General features: G+C 40.8%; 3 protein-coding genes across 6 annotated transcripts; 1 reads left to right on the forward strand and 2 right to left on the reverse strand.

The window, feature by feature from the left end:
* Positions 1-61: 61 nt before the first annotated feature.
* LOC117446694 (zinc finger protein 37A-like) lies at positions 62-7680 on the reverse strand. 3 transcript variants are annotated; one of them, XM_034083034.1, is made up of 3 exons: positions 7362-7443; positions 2502-2550; positions 62-2399 (listed from the first exon to the last, which is right to left on the reverse strand). In XM_034083034.1, exons 2-3 carry the CDS (start codon positions 2536-2538, stop codon positions 1603-1605), a joined length of 834 nt encoding a protein of 277 aa, XP_033938925.1. In that variant the 5' UTR covers positions 2539-2550; positions 7362-7443; the 3' UTR covers positions 62-1602. The 3 variants fall into 3 exon arrangements, with proteins under 3 accessions (XP_033938925.1, XP_033938923.1, XP_033938924.1); XM_034083032.2 differs by lacking the exon at positions 2502-2550 and having other exon boundaries at positions 7362-7678; XM_034083033.2 differs by lacking the exons at positions 62-2399; positions 2502-2550 and adding an exon at positions 2628-4669 and having other exon boundaries at positions 7362-7680.
* Positions 7681-11121: 3441 nt separating this feature from the next.
* On the reverse strand, positions 11122-15535 carry zbtb49 (zinc finger and BTB domain containing 49). Its single transcript, XM_034083008.2, has 8 exons — positions 15467-15535; positions 14910-15099; positions 13657-14783; positions 13503-13549; positions 13356-13429; positions 13076-13158; positions 12712-12873; positions 11122-12067 (listed from the first exon to the last, which is right to left on the reverse strand). The coding sequence occupies exons 2-8, from the start codon at positions 15059-15061 to the stop codon at positions 11334-11336; spliced, it is 2379 nt and encodes a 792-aa protein (XP_033938899.1). The 5' UTR covers positions 15062-15099; positions 15467-15535; the 3' UTR covers positions 11122-11333.
* A 246-nt stretch (positions 15536-15781) lies between these two features.
* lyar (Ly1 antibody reactive homolog (mouse)) lies at positions 15782-20690 on the forward strand. Of its 2 annotated transcripts, none has more exons than XM_034083031.2 (8): positions 15782-16181; positions 16275-16389; positions 16476-16583; positions 18895-18975; positions 19313-19637; positions 20006-20062; positions 20222-20307; positions 20407-20690. In XM_034083031.2, exons 1-8 carry the CDS (start codon positions 16060-16062, stop codon positions 20542-20544), a joined length of 1032 nt encoding a protein of 343 aa, XP_033938922.1. In that variant the 5' UTR covers positions 15782-16059; the 3' UTR covers positions 20545-20690. The 2 variants fall into 2 exon arrangements, with proteins under 2 accessions (XP_033938922.1, XP_033938921.1); XM_034083030.2 differs by having other exon boundaries at positions 15783-16181; positions 19310-19637.
* Positions 20691-21299: the final 609 nt, after the last annotated feature.

Raw genomic sequence — 21299 nt, forward strand, 5'->3', positions numbered from 1 at the left:
GACAGCCAGGGACAAACCAGGCTCATGCAAACAAAGACACTCATGCAAACAAAGACACACATAAAAACACACACACTTTATTTTGCCGCATCTACGAGAACCTGAGTCTCTCCTGCACTCAGACATTTGAAGCAGACACGCGCCCCCTGCAGACTGATAACACATCCTACACAATCACCTTTATTTGCTTGTCATTTGAGCGGTCTCCTTTGGTGACTGAGATGAGAGAATTAAAATCCAGAGTCTGGTGATCTCTGTCCGGGCAACAGAGCAGCATTGCCTCTGCAGGTAGGGGTAAGAACATATTAGATTTAGAATAGTATACCCTCTTAAAGGAGGTAGTTTTCCTTCTTATCTTTCAAAATGATTTCCTCCCTACTGACACACACAACCACTGTTTGTACTGCCAATAAGAGTAAGTGTTTGCTTACAGTTGTTACAGCTGATGAGATCATCTTCAATACATCCGACTCTAATTATCCAAAGCAGTTGTATGTATGTAATGTAATTATTTCTAAAACTAGTTTTACTCCTGAACAGCTACATTTCACTTATATGTGACACAGAAAAGGAAAAACAACGCAAGTGATACAGTTTGTGCCATACTTTAACAACTGTTTCTTTTAAGCTTTACATTTCACGTTCATGTAGCTGGTTTTACAACACGCCATAATACTGAACTGGACTGTGGCAAATACAAATAAAAATATATATACAATATCAATAAATATATAAAACAACTTTACAGTACAACATGTCACGAGTTAACAGATAAGGTACCACCATTGTGAATGTTATGATGCACAATTGAATTTAAATGGTTGATCAGTTTTATCTTTTTTTTATGCCACACAATACAATTCTTAAGGTTCATATGAATGATTACGAGAGGTAACGAAAACAGAAGAAATGGAAAATAGTATCTTAATGTTCAGCACATATGAAGTTTAGTAATGAACAACTTCAGACAGGCAGCACTTTAAACCCTCCGGTGTTCTGAAGCATGAAGTCATTGGGACTCTGTAGAATACCGTCAGCCCTACATTGTCTGTATACACATGTTTGTATTTGTTTATCTAATGGGCCTCTGTGTGTGTGTGCATTTCTTGGAGCTAGAGCCAGGTAACTGTTAGCCTAGCTTAGCATTAGGAATGGATGAAACTATAGACAGCTAGCTTGGGTCTGTCAAAAGTTCAATAATACACCAATCAGCACCTATAACGCTATCTTTTAAATATGTTGTAATATAATACATATATTTTATACCTTGATGGAATACATTATTTTCTAAACGAGGTGTATTTTTGATCTTTGAAATGGAACCAGGCTAATCTGCTCTCAGTTTTTATGCTCAGCTTTCACCTCCTTACATCTACTCAACTAACTTTTGGCAAGAAAGCAAAAGAGCTTTCCTAAAGTTCTTGTATGGCTATATTTATATTAGACAACATTGACATTTGCTTCAACAACAAAAACGGAATCTGTAGTGTACCGCAATTACAATCCAAAAAAGCCAAACTTTGAAAAAAGGTTCTGGTATTGGGACCACACTTCGTGGAGCTAGTAGTCGTTATGACTCTGGACTGTACGCAACATGCGGCATCATTGCGTCTTCTCTGCAGGACTTTGACTCGTGGACAGTTTGACTCCGTGTACTTTCCGCATGTGCCTCTTCATCAGCAGCCTCTCTGTGAATAACTCGTCACAATCCCCACATTTGTACGGTCTCTCCTCTTTATGTTTGGCTAAAACGTGTTTTCTCAGAGTTGAACCTCTGTTGAAGGATTTGTCACAGATGTGACAGCTGAAAGGCTTCTCTCCTGTGTGAGTTCTTATATGTTCCGTCATGTGTCCTTTCAGTTTAAAACACTTGCCACAGAAATGGCAGCTGTAGGGTCTCTCTCCGGTGTGCACTCTCATGTGGTTCTGCAGATTGCTCTGACAGGGTATGTGTTTGCCACATATGTGACAGTCAAAGTTCCCCTTGCTGTCATGTGACTTGCTTTCGTGCGTCTTGAGGTGCCAGGTAAGCACACTTTTCTTGGTGAATATGTAGTTGCATATGTGGCAGCGGTACAAGGTGGTGCTGGTCCTCTCTTCAGAGGGTTCTGGATCCTCGGCAGGGGCCGGCTCTGACTCTCTGCCCTCCTCTGCAGCTCTGCAGTCTTCCAACTGTTGCACCGTTTTTATGAGTTCTTTCGTCAAGGCGTCGCCGTCATCGCTCTCGTCTGCTGAAGGTGGCTCGTTGATCCCGTTGATCCACAGTTCCTCTTTCTGCTGCTCTTCCTCCTCTTTAATCTGGGAGGATCCCGGTTCATCCTGGCACACCCCGGGGATCCACTCCGGCTGTCTGGGTAGCGTCTCCTCTGAAGGTGGCAGTGTAGTTGGCTGTTTGGTATCTGCAAGGGAGGAAACGGAAACACATTACACTCTCAGCACGCATCAAGGTTGCCACTGCAAAAATAGTGATGCCATGAATCCACACCATTCTGGACGGTTACCTTTGAGATCAGCTGCCTCAGAGCACATCAACTTCATGAAGGGAAACAACTGTCAAGAGTGAAAACCACAGAAGAGGCCCAAAATTAAAAAGGCCTTTTTTTTTCTTGTGTTAGACCAAAACAATCAATTACTTTTTTAAGTTCAGGAGCCATTCAAAGGATGTGATGTATCTGTGTTGCCTGGGGTCTAGCGTTCTCAGTCACACGCCAAAAAAGCTTTTGATCTTCTGAGCACACACTTTTCACCCACATGTCATTTTGCTCAAACTAACAACAAGTGGAGTGTTTTAACAGTCCGTCTTTATTCTCAACAAACAGACAATCTAGTACACGCATGGTACACACAGAGTTAGTGAAAGCCAGTAATGTATCTGTAATCTGTCGAGCTGAAACATTGTCCAATACATTCATCAAGCACATGTATCTTCAACACAGTGCTGCTGCGTTGAAGCGTTGCTATAGCGGCATAGTATCAATGTTTTGTTAAGGCAACACAAACAAATTAATTATAATCAATTAGCAAATGCATTTGTCTTCCATTATTAAAGTATGTTTAAACAATCAAGCAAACTATTTATATCAAACCTTAAATACAGGTTAGTGCAAATCGAACTATGAAAATCATAATTTAAAAAAAAAGCACATCAACAATCTCATCAAACATATTGGTCTTCAAAAACTTTGGCCGGACTAAAACAAAAATCCGAGAACAGAACTGTTTGATTGTTGAACAGCAAGTTAAAGAAAGCAGCAGAACTAAAGATATTCTGTTTTAACAACACTCCATTACCCACAATGCAACTCTATGCTGACAGTTAGGTCAGGAATTTGGATGTTTGTTGCTGGGAGCAGCCTTGAGCCACAAGCCTTAAGCAGATGCATGGGAGCAGAAAACAGACACTTTCCAACTCTGCACATCCAGATTTGATCATTTTCAGACTTTAGTCTTAAGTCACTGGAGGTGATTTATCAAAATGTACACTGCTCACCCTGGAGGCTAAAGGTTTCTTCTTCCCAACCTTCAAACAGACTTATGCAAAACCTTCAAAGTCAATTCATACCGTCTCGAGGACATCTTTGGTTAAAGTTTCAAGTCCATTGCACACATGTCAACAATCAGCATCCATGTCGATGCGACCAGCAGCTTGCTCACTAGCATCTGTCACTTCTACATTACTTTTCCATTTCATTTGAGCCTTATAACTTAAAGGTGGGGTAGGTGAGTTTCAGAAACCGGCTCGAGATACACTTTATACATATATTTGCTCTTCCCTTCAGAAAACACAAACAGCGTGTGCAAAAAGCTCATTTTGATTGATAATAAAAAGCCCTTTAGATTAATTTTGTTTTACCACTAGTAACTTCTGAACTTTTACAGTCAGCTACAGAATTTCACACAGAGATATTGACCAAGTGGACCTTCTTCATGTGCCGTCTGAACATAACGAGCACAGGAAAGCGCTCGCTGCATTGCATGCACTTGAAAGGCATGCTCTCGCTGTGTTGGATCCGGGCGTGTTTACTCATGTTGGAAGATCTGTTGAAGCTCTTCCCACAGGTGAAGCAGGGGTAAGGCCGTTCTCCAGTGTGAGTCCTCACGTGTTCTTTGATATGACTCTTCAGCTTGTATCCCTTACCACAAATGGGACAGGCGTATGGTTTCTCGTCTGTGTGCGTCATCATGTGGGGGATCGCTTCACTCCCGTTGTCGCTGGACGTTGGTGAACTTGTTGTTGCATGAGCTGCGAGGTGCAATTGTAACTCTTCTTGTCTCAGGAAATACTGACGGCAAATTTTACAACAAAAAAAGGGTCTCTTATTTGTATATAGCGGGGATACTCCAAAGGACGGGAACGGTTGGTCATCCTGTGAAGGCATGTCATAATCCATGTGCTCTCCGACTGTTACAACTCGACTCAGGCTGTCTGGCATTTCGTATTGGCTGCGCTCTGCAAATGTCACAACTTGAATTAAATTGTCTGGCATCTGATTTTCTTCATGCTCTCCTTCTGTGACCCTCTCAGTGAGGGTGTCAGTAGTGCTGCTGTAAGCCGGATGTACTGGTGAGTCCACAGCCTCGGTCAGTTCCTCTTTAATGGGCAGGTTTTTTTGCTGCTCCTGAGCAAAAACCTCCTGTGTCGGTGTGGGCAGTTCGATGTGCCTTGAATCTGTAACAGTGGATAGGAAAATGATTTTGGTAGCAGCTTAAAAAAAATCACTTCTCTGATCACACAAACTATATTGGTGGACTTGATTAATCCCAAGGCGTGGTGCTCGTCCTTACGGCAGCAGAGACATATCATTCAAGTTATGGTTTTAAAACAGTGAGCAGGAACGTCTATAAAAACATTACAAGACACAGAGTACATGTCTCTCAAGTGTGATTCACTAGTTTACTGGACATTTGCATGATGGGCCATTCATAACATATACAGGTGAACAACTGATGAAAGAAACAGCCACTTCATCTTTAAATGCTTTTAAAAAAACACAAATCTGCAAACCAAAATAAATTATTTGCAGGAACTTCTTTTTTATTTTAATGCATATGCTGTTCCAAATACTTGTGTCTTCCTTACAGCAGTGTTTCTCAAACTTTTTCATACCAAGGACCACTTAACCAATAAAAAAACACTCGCGGACCACCTAACTCCACAAATATCCAAAGACACATCGTTTTTTTACAAATCGCCTGCAAATGGTACAAACAAGTGGCAACATGTGTGATGAAGGTATTTATCTGGGCTATATCATGCAATCGAAGGTGAAACTTAAGCTCGCTCCATTGCGGAGATATTCCTGCGAGAGTACGGAAAACTTAAATAAATTAATTAATTTCAAATGTGAAATTGTACCAATATACTCACGGACCACTAGGGGGCGCTCACGGACCACACTTTGAGAAGCACTGCCTTACAGTGATTGTATATAAGCAATAAAATATGCCCATGAATACAATGAGATTCCTCCTCTGTGTTTCACTTCTTGCTTTTTCAAAGAATGTTTTCTTTGTGCGCCCCACGGTGTTCAAGAGAATACTGCAATGAACAACACAATGTATCTGTGTGTGCTTGTAGCTTTTTGAACATATCTGCAGGGCCACGGTGCTTTTGCACGTGGATGAACACATTGAGACAGTAGGTCGTGTGAGCTGGTGAAAACACATTCATCTATTCTGAACTTCACACCTGAGATTTTTCTATCTGAAGAAAGCTCTCAATTAGGCCTCTTTATTATTCATAGTAAGCGTAAGGTACTTTATTAAAGGAATCAAAGTGATCATTCACTACACAGGAGGAACACATCACAGTAAGCACCTGAGCAAATGATAACAACCCCCAGATCCACGCTCAAACGGCATTACAAGGCAGATGATTTACTTCTCCTACAAGGTGTCGCACAATCACACGGCATAGAAACATGTACTAAGCGTTGCTTGCACTCCAGATTGACATCGTATGGTAGAGGGGAATAACTTTCCTGTGTTTGTTGACAACTTGTGAGCAACAATTCTGATTCCTCCAATATGACATGCACCTAAGATAACTCTTGTATGGCTGATACATCAACAATAATTTGGCAAATGTAAGCTCCATTTAAACACACACTCCCAGGTGTGATTCAATACTGTGAAGCTTTGTTTCACTCTTCGGGTTAATGACTTGAACTTCTCACTCCACAATCCCAACACGCTGGCAGAGAGGTGCAAACGGCCTAAAACATTCCCATTAGGAGTAACGCACTGCAGCTTCTAGAAACAATGCAAATAGAAAAACACACAAATATGCATATACACATGCAAATGGTAAATGTTTTCTCAATGCTGCGCATGTGTTGTCAAGTTGGTGAAGACTTTTCTTAATTTCCATGTGTTTTGGCACATTTGTGTTCGAATATTTGCATTGTTTCTGCAGCTGCAGCACATTTCTCCTAATTGAAAAGTGTTGGGCCGTTGCAGCCAGTTTGCACCTGTCGGCCACCGTAAACTCCTCGTAAAAATGACCGGGAAGTACACAGGTTAGAATTACAAACAGGAAATCACAAAAGAGAAACGCAGTTTCAATAAGCGACATCATATAAGGGACACATTCCTGGAAGAAAACAATGTGACAAACAATGAATGTAAGCATTGACGAACCATTGTTGTTCAATTTCTTACTTGCAAGAGTAGCGTTGCCATTGGTGACGGTGTCAAGGCCATTCAGGCTCAGGGTGGCCAATACTACTGCGCTCTTCTCAAGGTGTTTTTCATGTTATTTGCTACACCAGATCATTTGCAAATGTTCTACAATCTAAGGGTTCATAATCCCCCTGCCTAAATATGACCTCTTTTACAAGACTATAAGTGGGGTTTGATGTCATACAATTGGCCATGGTATCCCTCAAATATACAAATATATTTGTTTTATATGCAGTACATAAATCCATATAAATCATTTTGACTTGCACTTCAGGGCCACCGTATACATATTCTGAAATGCTGTGGTGCTTTGTGAAATGCTGTGGTGCTTTGTGAAATGCTGTAGTGTTTTCTGAAATGCTGTAGTATTTTGTGAAATGTTGTTTCGACTTGCACTTCAGGGCCACCGTACATCTTTCTACGACCAATAATTATAATTGCCCGTATAACATATATTATCATACTTAGGCCTACATGTAAATTGACCGTATAGTTACTCTCTTTGACTGTCTTCAGATGGAAAACAGTAACGCTAGCTAAAACTGCTTGCTAACATAATGTAGCAAATAGAAAGCACGTAACAGACTGTACACGGTGTTAGCTTCTGTGCTTTAATTAACGTTACTGGACAATTACCATGATAGCGTATAGTAAGGTTAGGTGCACACTGAGAAACATACCTGTTCTGTGCAGCCTTATGTCCGGCTTGTAGACCAGATCCAGCAGCCTCTGCAGCCTCTGGTTCTCCAGCTTGGTTTGGTACACTTCATCCTGGTAGTCCACGATGGTCTTCTCCACGAACCCGTAGATGTCCACTGCAGCTGCGGTTAACCTCTCCGTGAGAAAGACATTGAACGACTGGAGCGTAGCGTTAGCCATTTTATGATAACCTGACTGTCAGCTCTCTGTTGCCAGCTGTGTGTGTGTGTGCACCAAGCCCCCAGGAAGTGCGCCGCACTCGGGTGAAAATATTCGTTGTGTCCAAACGGCGGTACTACAACTTCCGTATCAGTCCGTGACTTTCCCCCATTGACTAACATTGGGAAAGAGACGTCTGTAAATCAGCGCGGATACTTTTTTTTAACTAAATAAACTACCCAATATGAACTATTTTATAGCCCTTATTATAATCATTAGGTCCTTAAAGTTGTAAAATGCACTAAAAGCCGAATCTAGATGTATTTTCTGTCTCCATTCATTCTACTGAGCTGGTGTGCACTGTGGACCAGCCTTTAATATCAAATAACAAGAGTCATACCGCCCCCTATTGCACTGGACTGTGTATTACTATAGTATCCTGTACATAAAAACTGTGTGTAATATCGACTCTTGCAATATACCCTTGTGCAATTTACACTTGATTTTTATTTCACTGTATTGAAAATATGTAAACAGTACCAGCTACTTACATAATCACAAAATATATACTTCTACTTTGTTTTTTTACCATGGTGTATCTGTTATGTTTTACTTATTGGGTTTATTTACATATTTATATAATATGTAAGTCTAGTCTGTTACTTCATCGGTACTGTACTTTTGCTGATGTAATACCGAACATTTTGACCGACACATAGGAATTCTGATTCTGATTCTGTCTAATTCTAATTCCAAAGATTGCAGTGCATATTTATATATTGAAGCTAATCAACACATTATATTTCACCTGACTTCCCTTTCTGGGCTAAACACTTTTTTTGAAAATCTTAACGTTTGTAAGACATCACTGAAATGTCTAAGGTAAAAGTGTATTCATATGTTCAGACAAATAGTATGCTGTGATGAGGACAGGTGCACGTTTGTAGTTAGGAATAACTCCTGAGGTTGCCTGCTTCACCAACAGTGTTATGTTCAATATTCACATAACATAAGAAGACGTCCTGAAATCAAATTAAAAATATGTAGTATTTGTACTTTATAGTAAAACAATTCTGCCTTGATTTTGAGTTAATGAGTCACATGATATAAAAGCTACCGGAAAGATTGAGACTTTAGATTATCTTTCCTTAAAATATGAAAATAAAAGAACAACAACACTTAAACAGGAATACTACGGTATGTTATATATTGCATTAAATGTGTTAACATTATCCCACTGGAGGTCCCTGGTGGTCTAGTGGTTAGGATTCGGTGCTCTCACCGCCGCGGCCCGGGTTAGATTCCCAGTCAGGAAACACTGTTTATGTGCCGTGAACAACTTCAGGAATAAATAAACAAATGGATATCGAAATTAATAAATGTATAAATATATACAAATTGAGAATAAAACAGAACACACATCTTCTACATTTACGTTGTAGTGGACATTTCTTATGTTACCTTATATGCTAAAACCAAATGCTTCTAAAAGCATTGTCTAACTACACTACTGTACCATTTCTTCATATTTGCTGTTTCCTCTCATACTCTAATGAGGGTTATTCTTCTCAAGCGCTTCAAGGCCACAGAGCTGATTTGGCAGACTATGTTGAAACTACTCCTCCTCACACTAAGTTTGAACTTCCATCTTCTGATAACTGTTATACTTTCTACAGCTCAAGGACACAGGTGTCTAATAGCGATATGAGACATCCGTGTGAAAGCAGATTTCTGAGGCGTTCCGACATATACACAAAACTCTGTCTGCCCGCCCTATCTTGTATATAAGCTTTGCTATTTTGTGACTATTGCGCACACTCCTGCAGACTATCCTATACTCTGTGAGACCTGTACCATTTGAAGCTTCAAATGAATAACCAACAAGACAACGCTGCTTGCTTTCACCAGTTTATTATTGATTACTCTCATTGTACATCTTTACAGTATTGACGAGTCTAAAATATCCACAACAGCGTTCACTTACATTGTTCAGAAAACAAAACTACCAGGGCATCTGGAGTCAGGTTTATTTAATATGTCTTTTAGAAACAATGGAATTAAGCCTCGGTACCTTTCCAACTTTACCAAACTTCTGGTTTTTTCCCATTTAAAGAAAACTTCCATTCAATCTCATTTTAAAGTCCATAATTTGCCTGTGGCTGAGAGGGAGAGTTGTTGTCTTTGAGTCAGAAGGTGGTGGGATCAATCCCAGCCATGCAGTCATCATGTTGATTTATCCCAGTGTGTAGTTTGCCGCTTGTACAATGTGTGTGTTATCTCACTGCGATAGTGGAGAAGAGCTTCAAAATCTCAAACCTGTTAGAAATCCCATCCCTTAAACCCCTGTCACTGAGTTGTAGGTAGTAGCAACACCACTAATAAACATTTATATCTGGCTCTTGAGGGCTCTGAAGAGAACTGTACTTCTTGCGCCACATACATCAATACAAGTAAATCAAAGTTTATTTAATCAGCCCAATATCACAAATTGTACTTTTGTTTATACAGAACATGAATATGCCGGAAATTCCCGCTGCTGAAAGCTTTTAAAATATTTATTGAAGACAGAAGAGCCACTTTGTGCACAACTTGACACATAGCTCCCAAATGAAAGTGTGACTGGTTCTGACCAGAAGTAAAAGAAAATCTTATAGCAACTCAAAGATATTGTTAAAGACACGTGCACTTGTTGAACGTTCAGAGCAATTGAAAGTACATTTGTTATACATGTTGTTGTATCCACAGAATACAAGGCTACCAAGCAGAACAACATTGTGTGAAAATGAAAATGAATTAATAAATATATTTATATTGAGGAAAATAAATGTAGAAATTCATTCAATATAATGTGTGTTCTGTTTTAGTCTCAACTTTTTATTCTTTCTTGTATATTTTTTAATTCCTGTATTTATTTGTTACTTATGTCATGTTCTGTCCTCCATATATACTCAGATACGCAGCCTTGGAATAAACTAGGATCCCAGAAAGAAAAAAAGATGTCTGTTCTTGCTCTTTTATTTTATGAACCAAACCAAATAATCTTTAGTGAAAGGCGCGAGGAGGGACATTCGAAAGAAAAACCCTCTCTAAATCCATCTGAGCTCATGAAAATATACAGCATGGCATCACTGATATTGATACTAGACATATTTAGAGTGGATTGACGTATGGCCATCAATAACCTTTGCTGCCTTCACCTTCAAGAGAGGGAGTTTTGATACAAATGTCCTTTAAGGTTTGTGAAATAAAAAAGCATCGCAGTCGTTTTCCCGTTTACTGTTTCAAGAAAGAAAGACAACAAATTGGTCTGCATTTGTACATTTGAAAGTGCATTGCAGTATATAAAAAGTGAGAGTTTCACTGACACTTTTATTAGCTGAGATGCTTGCTGGGATGTTAACAGTTAAAAAAAGATCCACACTGAATCACAGGGCGATATACTGACATGTTGAAGTGTGATGGAGGACACCTGTTGTGACATCACTGATTTGGGTGTGGTCAGAACATATAGGCGTGCACCTTGGACGTTTAAAGAGCAGCACAGCAGCAGTTCTAATTTGTTTTTCAGATTCAGGATTAAAACAATTGGAAGCATTTTTTTATTGCATAATCGGAACAATCGACACAAAACACAAGTCAACTATTTCAATATTCTTTAATGTCTGCTTAGCTACCATTTGTGTTTTACAAGTAGTACAAATGTGATGAAAATATAAGCTTATCAAAACATTGGTGGGGATTGCACACCCTCCGAACCGGCTATGCTCATGAAATATCTCATCAGGTGCAATATTCTACTGCTCCATGTCATTATCGTTCTGCAGAGTCTTCATTGCCAGGCCCCACAGAGTGACACTGGAGGTAAACTGGCCCTCAGTGGACCTGTACGACCCACTGATGGGCCGGCTAGAGGAAGTGAGGGAGCCGCAGTGATTATCTGTGGGAGGAAGGTAGGGTCTCCCCATCGGATCTCTGCCCATTTCCCCTGACATCCCATTCTCCACATACGGCCCGTACACCGCCTCCTCAGAGAGGTGGAGGGACTTGGCAAGCTTCATGTGGTCTGAAGAAATCATGGCTGTGCTCCTCTCCTGGTGGTTGGAGGAGAGCAGGTGATGGGGGACCAGGGATCGCAGCTCTGGAAGAGGGGTGGGGGAGGGAGCTGGGCTGATTTGCATGCTGGGAGGTGGAGTCTCTGTATGAGGTGTTGGTGGTGGTGAAGGCGATGAGGGTTTCTCTAACCCTGCATGGGGCGTCGTGCTGGGGAAAGGCTGCGAAGTGGAGGCGGGAGGACGTTTTCTCAGGCGGACAGGTTTGGGGACGGGGGCACCTTCTGAGCTACAGGGGGGGTCAGAGTTGTCTGAGGGCGGGCTGTCGGTTGGAGCCCCCTTGCAGTGTCGGTTGCGGTGTCTCCTCAACATGGCGGAGCGGGTGAAGCTCTTTCCACAGGCGTTACAGATGTAAGGCTTCTCACCTGTGTGTGACCGTATGTGGCGCTGCAGGTCCCCTGAGCCGATGAAGCACTTTCCTACAATATTTAAGAAAACACACATTAAATGTAGATACTGTGAAGGCATTAGCTAGAGTATATTCTGAAGATCAAGCTAACCCTAACCCTAAGCTTTTGTTAATAAGCACCAGGTAACATTTTCTTGGAGATTTATTGATTCGAAATGACTACAAAACTCAATGTTTTAAATCAATATTGAAATTATGACAACAAGTCAGCATCAACACATTCAAAATTCCATTATGCTCGGAAAGCCTATTATTAGAAATAGTCAATCAAAAGATAATAGCATTGATTTATAATTTAGTTTTTAACATTTTAGAAAACACGGAAAACAACTTTTGGAATTCAGTAAAGCCCAAGGTGTCGCACTCAAAAGATTATTTTCAAATCAAAAGTAAATAACCGGAAGACATGCAATTTATAGTCACATTAGATAAAGAGCCTCAAGTCCTTCCCACTAAAAAGCTATAACCAATGAATGTTAACTTGTTTTTAAAACATGAATAAAGCGACTAATCGATTATCAAGATAGTCGCCGCTTAGTTTTCTGTTAACGGACTAATTATTTCAGTCCTAGGAAAGGGATTTATGCAACTACATCCAAAGTGAAATCAACGTGAATAACACTTTCAAGAAGATAGCCGCTGTCCCATCCTTACCGCAGGTGGCACAGCTGTGAGGCTTCTCTCCAGTGTGGCGGCCCTTGTGCTTCAGAAGCTTTCTGTGCGTGTTGAAGGACTTCCCGCATTGGTCACATGTGAATGTCTTGTCTGTGGTGTGAGTCCTTTTGTGCTCCTTGAGATTACTTAAATTGTTAAATCCTGAGTGACAAGACAAGAACAGTGAATAACACACCAGGAGAAAAATACGTTACAGCCGAGTCTGTGAACAACGCAGCTCACACCACTGTGGAGGATTTTGGAAAGGTTTAACTTGAGAACGAGACCATTCATTAAACACTGCAAATATATTGATTAGGAATATTATAAAGAAAAGTGATTCTGTTTTAGAGCGATCATTTACCTCGACCACATATATCACACAGATGGGGCTTCTCTCCTGTGTGGACCACTTTGTGACGATGGACATCCCCCGATGCGGTAAAGCTGGAAAACACAGATACATATTACATTTTAAAGGCTAGTCCTGAAATCGACATAAATTGCCAAGATTTTGGAAACTGTGCAGGCACACAAACATAGAATAAACACAACATTGAAAGATAATTCCTTTATAAGAGTAAGGGGAATGACAAAAAAGTTGAATTAGATATAGGACAATTTGATACATGGAGTTAGCTTACCTTTTACCACATAACTCACAGATGTACGGTCTTTCTCCAGAGTGTCGCCGCAAATGTGTCTGTAAATTTCCAGCCTGTGAAACAAAATAAGTTAGATTGATATCTAAGAATAACTGTGGGAAATAAGAGTAATACACCAGACAATACCTGTGAGAAATGTCTTCCACAAACATTACACTGAAAGGGCTTCTCACCTGCATGAAAGAAAAATAGGTTTGTGTCTGAAAACAGTATTGTAATTACATTACAATTACTACAGAAACGTGTTAGTGTTAATGTGTGATTTATAAAGACTAAATACCGGTATGTGAGCGCTTGTGCAGCTCCAGGTTGCTCGGGTGTTTGAAGATCTTCCCACACTCCTCACAACAGTACTGCTTGTTTCCGGTCTGCAGCGGTGGCTCGGGCACAGTCTTCAGACTTTGCTCGTCTTCGTTCACCGGTGGAGATGTGGGAGGTTGTACTTCTGTTGGCATCTCTGCAACAGGCTCCTTGGTGACGTTAAGGTCCTCAACCGGAGCTTCTGTAGCTTCAGTCTGGACCACTGTCTCTTCTCGCTGAATCTCTTTGGGACAGCTGAGGACAGGCTCGCTCATGGACTCAGCAAACATTTCCTCCAAAGCCTTCTGAGACCGGAGGTAGTTGTATTTCTTTAGGTACACAGCCTTCTTTGGGCGCATTGATTTGTTGAGCATGGGGTCTTCTGAGTTAGAGCTGGGGGTGTTTAAATTATCTGAGGGTGTTAAAGAAGAGACAGGGTTCTTGTCGACTGCCACAGATGTGCAGGGAGGATTGGGCTGAACTGCGTTTCCTGAGCATACAGGAGTGTTGCTGCCTCCCTGACCGACTCCAAGCTGAATCGGCGGCTCTTCCACCAGCACCAAGGGGCACGGAGCTTGATTTAAGGCTGCACTATTAGTCTCAAGTGCACTCTGTTTGAAGTACTGCTTACTGTAGAAGTTACGGAGCTTGTAGCCGTGGACAAGCTGTTTTTCTACAGGCGCCTGAGTGCTGCCGGCTGTGTCACAATTTGTGCTACTATTAGAAACAGAAAGCTGCATCCTTTTGTTGTGGTCCATGTCTGCGCTGAAGCTGGTCCTCTGGGTTTCTGAGGGACAGTGGAGGTCAACATCGTGAGGAAGACCGCTCCCCAAGAGGCAGTCGTGCTCGGAGCTCAACATGCCCGGGAGAGAAAATGATGGGATCTCCACAGGTGGAGGGCAAGGCTTGAGGAAAGTATTGCACATGATCTGGACATTTAGAACCTGCAAACACTGAGCAATGTCCAGGAGTGCTTGAACATTATCTTGGTTGATGTCAAGATGGGAGGTGTACATGTAGTCCAATATTTGTCCCATACCGCTCACATCCTGGATGACCAAGTTGAACACCTCATTCTTCTGACTGGGGGAATTTTGGAATAAAGACCTGGAAAAAGATCAAAGCAGTACTTTGTTACTCTAAAACAGCAGTGAATGATTACTGTGCTAAATAGAATGGATGGAAACCACACAAATACACTGATTCAACACTCCATTAAATACAAATAGGCACCTGAAATATGAGCTGAAAGCAGCAAGGACGTTTTTGTGGGCTTTGAAGCAGACACCTTTGACCACTAGCATGCAGTCACAGAGCAGACCCTGGATCCTCTGCTCCTGGAGCTGCTGCAGCAGATAGGAGCTGTGGGTGGACAGGGCGTCCATGCTCACTCAGCTGCTGAACCACTCAGATCCAGAAAAACCTAGGGGGACATGTGTACAAATAATAAATATATATATATATTTTAAATAAATACGATGTATTTAGTTTGTTTTAATTCATGAAACACAACCACATTTAAAGTGATGGTAGGGGTTTTTCTAAATTGATAAATTCATATATAATTCAACAACCGCGCAGAATCTAGTCGGTCTGTGCTACGAGACCACCCATGCAAAAATTGGGATGAAACCCACCAACATGCTAACTACAATGCTAGGCTAAACAACTATAACGGTAAACAGTGTGAGTCGGTAAGGCATACAATCCCTGAAGAAATACATTTAAAACCGAAATTGAAAGTTCTGAATCATTGTAGTTCAGTCAAGTTTGACATAAATATAACCTACATCTGAGGAGTCCACCTTTTATTTGGATGATGGGTCACTTTTCCAGAGTAAGAAACGTCACTTCCCCTCCTGGTGCAACCTGTATTTAGAGCCGTCAAAACATGAAGCAGGAGAAAATAGGATTATAACTTTGAGACTAAGAAGCAATTAAAGTTTAATATAACGTATGTAAAATAAGTGTAATCTCCTGCTATTTAACTACCGAATAAAAACAAAGCTTTGCACACGGTTTGTTTTCACGCTGGTCAGAACTTCTCTCATGTTACAATTTTACACGGAAGACTTTAAGTGGCACTAACGTATAGTGCGGTCACGTGTGTTTTGAAAAGTTTACGCGAATGGAAAGCTACACGGCTCCATTGGCATTAATACATCTGCAGTAATTGGTTAATTTGAACATTTGCTGTCTTTGGATAACGTAAGCTTCTTTCGGTTAGCTAACATTAGCTCAAACCATTGCGGTGGACATATTCCGCATGAAGATTGTACCGATTTCGTTTTAACGTTAAGTGACACGTTGGTTGCAGTCAGTAGTAAGCAGATTCAATCAAAGTTATAAATCCTTTTTAGACTAGCAACATTGTCGTTCAAATATGGTAGTTTTCACCTGCAACGGGTGTGGTGAATCCCTGAAAAAAGCTCAGGTTGATAAACACGTGAACATGTGCCGGGGTTGCCAGAGCCTGTCCTGCATGGACTGCGGAAAAGACTTCTGGTAATGACGGACTATTTACTATTGCTTAACTTTAAAATGTTGAACCCAATCTGACTCTGTGTGTAATGGTGTGTCTATGTTCACATTAAACAGGGGTGATGACTACAAGAACCACGTTAAATGTATCAGTGAAGACCAGAAGTATGGAGGCAAAGGGTACGAGGCTAAGGCAAACAAAGGAGATATAAAACAGCAGCAGTGGATCCAGGTACAGAGAAACGACTCTCCTCACTCTTGTGTATTTGTTTTTTCAAATAGTCTTTTGTTGCTAACTTGATGATTCCCCTCCCTCAGAAAGTCCATGACGCCATGAACAAACCTGGAGTCAGTGCAAAGCTAAAGGATGTGCTCCAACAAGTCAGCTCGTATGACAACGTCCCTAGAAAGAGGGCCAAGTTTCAGGTTGGTATTACTTCAGTATATCAATCATTGGCTTGTTTTATTGAACATCTTGTGTTATTCTATACCAACAAACAAGAATATCTAGTTCATATCATGGCCAGTGTGAGAAAAAGTTTTTAGAGAGTACTTGTCCATGGACAAGTGAGTTTGGCAATTTACTTGTCCGAATACATTTTTCACTTGTCCAGAATGGACAAAAATTGGGGCCACTGGAATCTTCTTCTTCTTCATCATCATCGTATTTTATACTTTCCCACGGTTTTTACAACACCGCTAACGTAAGTGAGCGGTAAGCTTTTACTGCATCACACATAGGGTTGGGTATCGTTTGGATTTTAACGATTCCGGTTCTGCTTTTCGATTCCGGTTATTTTCGGTTGTCGATTCCGGTTTGTTGAGAGGGTAAAAATAAGTCCCATGACAAACTGGGAGAAAAATATATTTATGAAAACATTAAGTCAAATCTGTATTCCTATTTACAAATCACTTCATACTGTTTAATTTCTTACGGTTATTGAATACAATTATATAAAAATAATCTCTACATTGTTTAGTTAGTTCTAAGTGGTGCAGTTTGAGAATGTACAATTGGCCCAGTCTCCTCTGATGTTATACTGCAACCTGCCTGTGAGACACAGTCCAACCACACATGTCCAACACATAGGCCTAATAATAATAATAATACATTATTATTATCTCAAAAAGAGAGATGCAGCCTTTGTAAACTACGCCCCAAAACTGTGGAACACGTTACCCAACAATATTAGGGAAGCCAATACATTAGGCATTTTTAAAAGGCAGCTTAAAACCTCTCTTTACCAAAGCATTTTACTGATTTTACACTATTATACTGCACTATTCTCTGTGATTGACATTGCACTATTTCTCTGTTTTATTCTCCATGTTTTTATTTTTAATTATTTTATCCCACTTTATGCTTTGCTCTTGCTGCTTGTTTTACACTGATTTTATGTCTTATTTTTTACTGATGTAAAGCACTTTGAACTGCAATCCCCTGTATGAAAGGTGCTATACAAATAAAGTTATTATTATTATTATTATATTTATAGCCTATAGGCCTAGCGCTTTTCTACAACTCAAAGACGCTTGCACGCTTACACATGTCCTGCAATACACATGCTGCAGCTGCCCACCTACTCACTATTTGTAAAAGTAAATAAATAGTATAAATAGCATTTCAATAATGTACTTTCTATACCCTGCTTCATAAACAATACTGACATTCCTGCGCTCCTCCGAGTCTGGGGGTCCGGGGATGTGAGGACAGCGCGAGGACACAGACAGGGAGGCTGCTTCACTTCATAAAGGAAATGGTGGTCAATATTAACAACAAATGAGCTAAAACGCGTAATAACCTTCATTACGTGTTCGAGAAAGAACATAAGAAATGTTGACAAAGATGAGGCTGTTAAACGGGCAGCGGATCCGCTGTGTGTAGAAAGAGAGAGACGCTGAGCTGCACCGTGCAGCGATCAGCTGATACGGAGCATAGAGAGAGCTGCAGTCCGCGGGGCTCGGCCTCGCCTCCTGTCCTCACAACTCTTATTAATCTGGGGAGCGGAAAATTGTTATTTGTTCCTACTCGGAACCGAGTTTTGCTTCCCAACGCGGCCACTGTGCTACACTTCCCGCCCGCCCCGTCTAACTGTACAGAAAGCGGCGAGATGCATTTCCTTATGAATCGACAAGCAGAACCGAAACTAACATTTCTAAACGAACAATGGCGGACACGTACAATTTGCGAATGAGTTCTGCCTTTTGTAAACTGAATGTATCAATAATTTGTCAATAAATCGGGGCGAAAAACGTCACTTGTCCGCCGGACAAGTCAATTGAAAGATCTACTTGTCCGATATTGTAAATAACACGTCCCGGACGGTGGGACGTGTACTTTTTCGCACACTGCATGGCCCTATGAAATGAAAATGAACCAATTTCAACTCAATCCAATGAAAAACATCAAGAGTCAAGGCTTTATTGCCATGTGCACACACAGTAGCTACACTGTAGATATGGCAATTAAAAACGTAAGTCCCAGGCTCCTCACAATATATATATAGGACATAAAACCAACAACTCGTAAATTCATAAGAATTCTGAGTAGAGCTATGCGATTTGCAAGTTCCCATTGTTTTTAATAGAAGTTTGAAGAATAAGTTCAAAAAAAGAATTCTAACGTAAACTGGGAGTTTGTGGTGAGTTAGTATGAAATGACGCACATGTGAAAGTGAAGCAGACGCAAGTGTGTCTCTCATGCATCTACTCTTGCAACTTTTGTGTTTTTCTTCAGAACTGGATGAGAAACAGTCTTCAAATATCTAATACCGGTCTTCATGATGAAGTGTGGGACATCCTCTCTGCAGGTGACAATGTAAGTAACTCTGCCTAAAGCTTACTTTTAAGTTTTGTTTGACCAATTCTCTTTGCACACCACTCACTGTCAGCCATTATAGACAGAGGTGAAATCGTTTTAGTTAATTAAAGTCAACAGTAATCGGTTGGTGTCTTGAGTTGCTTTAACAAGTACTCTTCCACTGCTGTATGGGCATAGGCATTAAGTGGCTCTGGAATATTAAATAAGCATGCTACACAGATGTATGTTATCTGACCCAATTCATATTATTTTCATATTTATAGGTTATCGCTTTGTGGTTTTCCTTTTGTGTTTTTTTTATGCTCTCTATTATTCCCTACCCATAACCCAGCAGCCTCCTCAGGCCCCCCCAGAGACTAAAGAAGCTAAACAGACAGTGGCTGAAGTCAAAGCGGAAACTAATGGAGACGAAAAGCAGAACGGCAATCAAGACGCGGAGAAGAAGAAGAAACTTAACAAACGGGAGCGTAAAGAGGCCCGGCAGCAGAAGAGTGGGAAGGCTGTGAAAACTGCTGAGAAGACGAATGCACAGGAGCCAGGAGAAGGCAAAAAGAAAAAGAAGGACAGGAAGAGGAAGCACAGCAGTGAGGAGGAAGAAGAAGAGGAGGAAGAGCAGAACGGTGCTGGGAATGAGACAGCCAGCAAGAAGACTAAGACGAGTAAGGCACCCTTTAAAGACATGCTTTTCTCCTTACAGTATTTGATAAGATTGTGTTGCTATTTGCAACAGCGCAGCATTTTGTCTATTAATGAATACGTGTGGAATTGCTCAATTTTAGCAGCAGCCGCTTTGCAAGGTTTGTTACAAATAATTGAGATGAACATTTATTTTATTCAAGAAATTAAGGGTAAATTCGTTTATTATTCAGAACATCCGTTTTATTGCACTCTTATGTCTTTGTGTTAGGAAATATTGTCTTTATAATTATAGCGGATTATCTTTAAAACAAAAAACTTTCTTTTGATGTCTTTATGTAATATGCGTTATTTAGCTAAATATATACATGTTTATATTCTTTTTTGTCAGCTGACCAAGAGGAGGATGATTCAGCAGAAGAGACAGAGGACCAACAAGTTCCCAAAGGTAACATGGTTCCCATAGATGTACATGTTACAGAAGTGATGGTTTAACACAACAAAGCCACCAGGGGTCGTTGTTGCTTCTTGTGTTTACAGCCAGGACATGTGAATAATAAGTGTATTATCAACTGGCAGCTCATTTTTGTTTTTGATTAATTCACAGGCAAATTCAACTGGAAGGGAAATATCAAGGCAGTACTGAAAGACGCAGATGACCAGGAGCTGCCCTTAAAGAAACTCAGGAAGAAGGTGAAGCATGAAGTGAAGTGTTTGAATATCATGAGTTTGATCCCAGCACGTTCAGTTCTCTTTGGTTATGATGTTAAGAGTTTGTTCTTCTTTTTCCAGGTTTTGGCAGCGTACTACACTTTCACCGGTGATGGGAACTTTAGAAAGGAGGAAGAGGTGCTCGCGATTTTCAACAAGAAGGTCACCAAGAATCCCAAATTTAGAGTTTTGAAAGAAAGAGTTAGACTTATAAAGTAGAGCTGTTTGTCCCGCCCGTCTGTCATGAAACGTATTGTTCATAGACTTTTAAAATATAAAAGCCTTTGTTGTCTGCCATCTTCCCTCGGATGTTTTTGTACAGATGACCGAATCTCAAAGATTAAATCATTTTATAACTGAATAAGGTGTTGGTTGTTTTGCTGATTGTATTGAAGAAGGCTTTTACAAATTACCTTACAAGGTGTCATTGTTTAATGTATGAAATGACAATTGTGACAGACGGCCGCTCTGTTTCACATTCCAAGCCCACGGTAAGTCTGGGAAATGGCACCTTATCTGTGGGATTGGATGTTGGAGTGGGGGAAGGGAAACAGGAGAGGTGCACCTGAGGTGAATTTGACTCTCACACGGGACGAAGCTAATGCACATTCCTCGGCACCCCGAACGGGGTTCACTTGGCCAGGGACACAGAAGCTCCATAGAAGCAAGATGCTTGGTGTCAGCCTGAGGTGAAGTTTTAATGCTGTCTGATTTCCAACCGCTAGAATGAGCAACCTCTACGCCACACACACACACACACACACACACACACACACACACACACACACACACACACACACACACACACACACACACACACACACACACACACACACACACACACACACACACACACACACACACACACACACACACACACACACACAGGAGGAAATCAGCCCAGCTTTATGAAGGTCTAGTAATCCCGGCAGGTTTAACACTGATGCTCATTCATCACTCTGTTCACCTGTAAT

Source organism: Pseudochaenichthys georgianus, chromosome 5 (genome assembly GCF_902827115.2).
Source record: "Pseudochaenichthys georgianus chromosome 5, fPseGeo1.2, whole genome shotgun sequence".
Taxonomy (NCBI): Eukaryota; Metazoa; Chordata; class Actinopteri; order Perciformes; family Channichthyidae; genus Pseudochaenichthys; species Pseudochaenichthys georgianus.

Excerpts from the sequence above, each read along its gene's own strand:
- LOC117446694 (XM_034083032.2), bottom strand. The coding sequence starts at position 7,560 with ATGGCTAACGCTACGCTCCAGTCGTTCAATGTCTTTCTCACGGAGAGG. Across the intron at positions 2,400-7,361 it reads CATAAGGCTGCACAGAACAG|ATACCAAACAGCCAACTACA; the intron begins GTATGTTTCTCA and ends CCTCCCTTGCAG.
- zbtb49 (XM_034083008.2), bottom strand. The coding sequence starts at position 15,061 with ATGGACGCCCTGTCCACCCACAGCTCCTATCTGCTGCAGCAGCTCCAG. Across the intron at positions 14,784-14,909 it reads GCTTTCAGCTCATATTTCAG|GTCTTTATTCCAAAATTCCC; the intron begins GTGCCTATTTGT and ends ATCTTTTTCCAG. Across the intron at positions 13,159-13,355 it reads TGTGAGTTATGTGGTAAAAG|CTTTACCGCATCGGGGGATG; the intron begins GTAAGCTAACTC and ends TGTGTTTTCCAG.
- lyar (XM_034083030.2), top strand. The coding sequence starts at position 16,060 with ATGGTAGTTTTCACCTGCAACGGGTGTGGTGAATCCCTGAAAAAAGCT. Across the intron at positions 18,976-19,309 it reads TCCTCTCTGCAGGTGACAAT|CAGCCTCCTCAGGCCCCCCC; the intron begins GTAAGTAACTCT and ends CCCATAACCCAG. Across the intron at positions 20,308-20,406 it reads TAAAGAAACTCAGGAAGAAG|GTTTTGGCAGCGTACTACAC; the intron begins GTGAAGCATGAA and ends TTCTTTTTCCAG.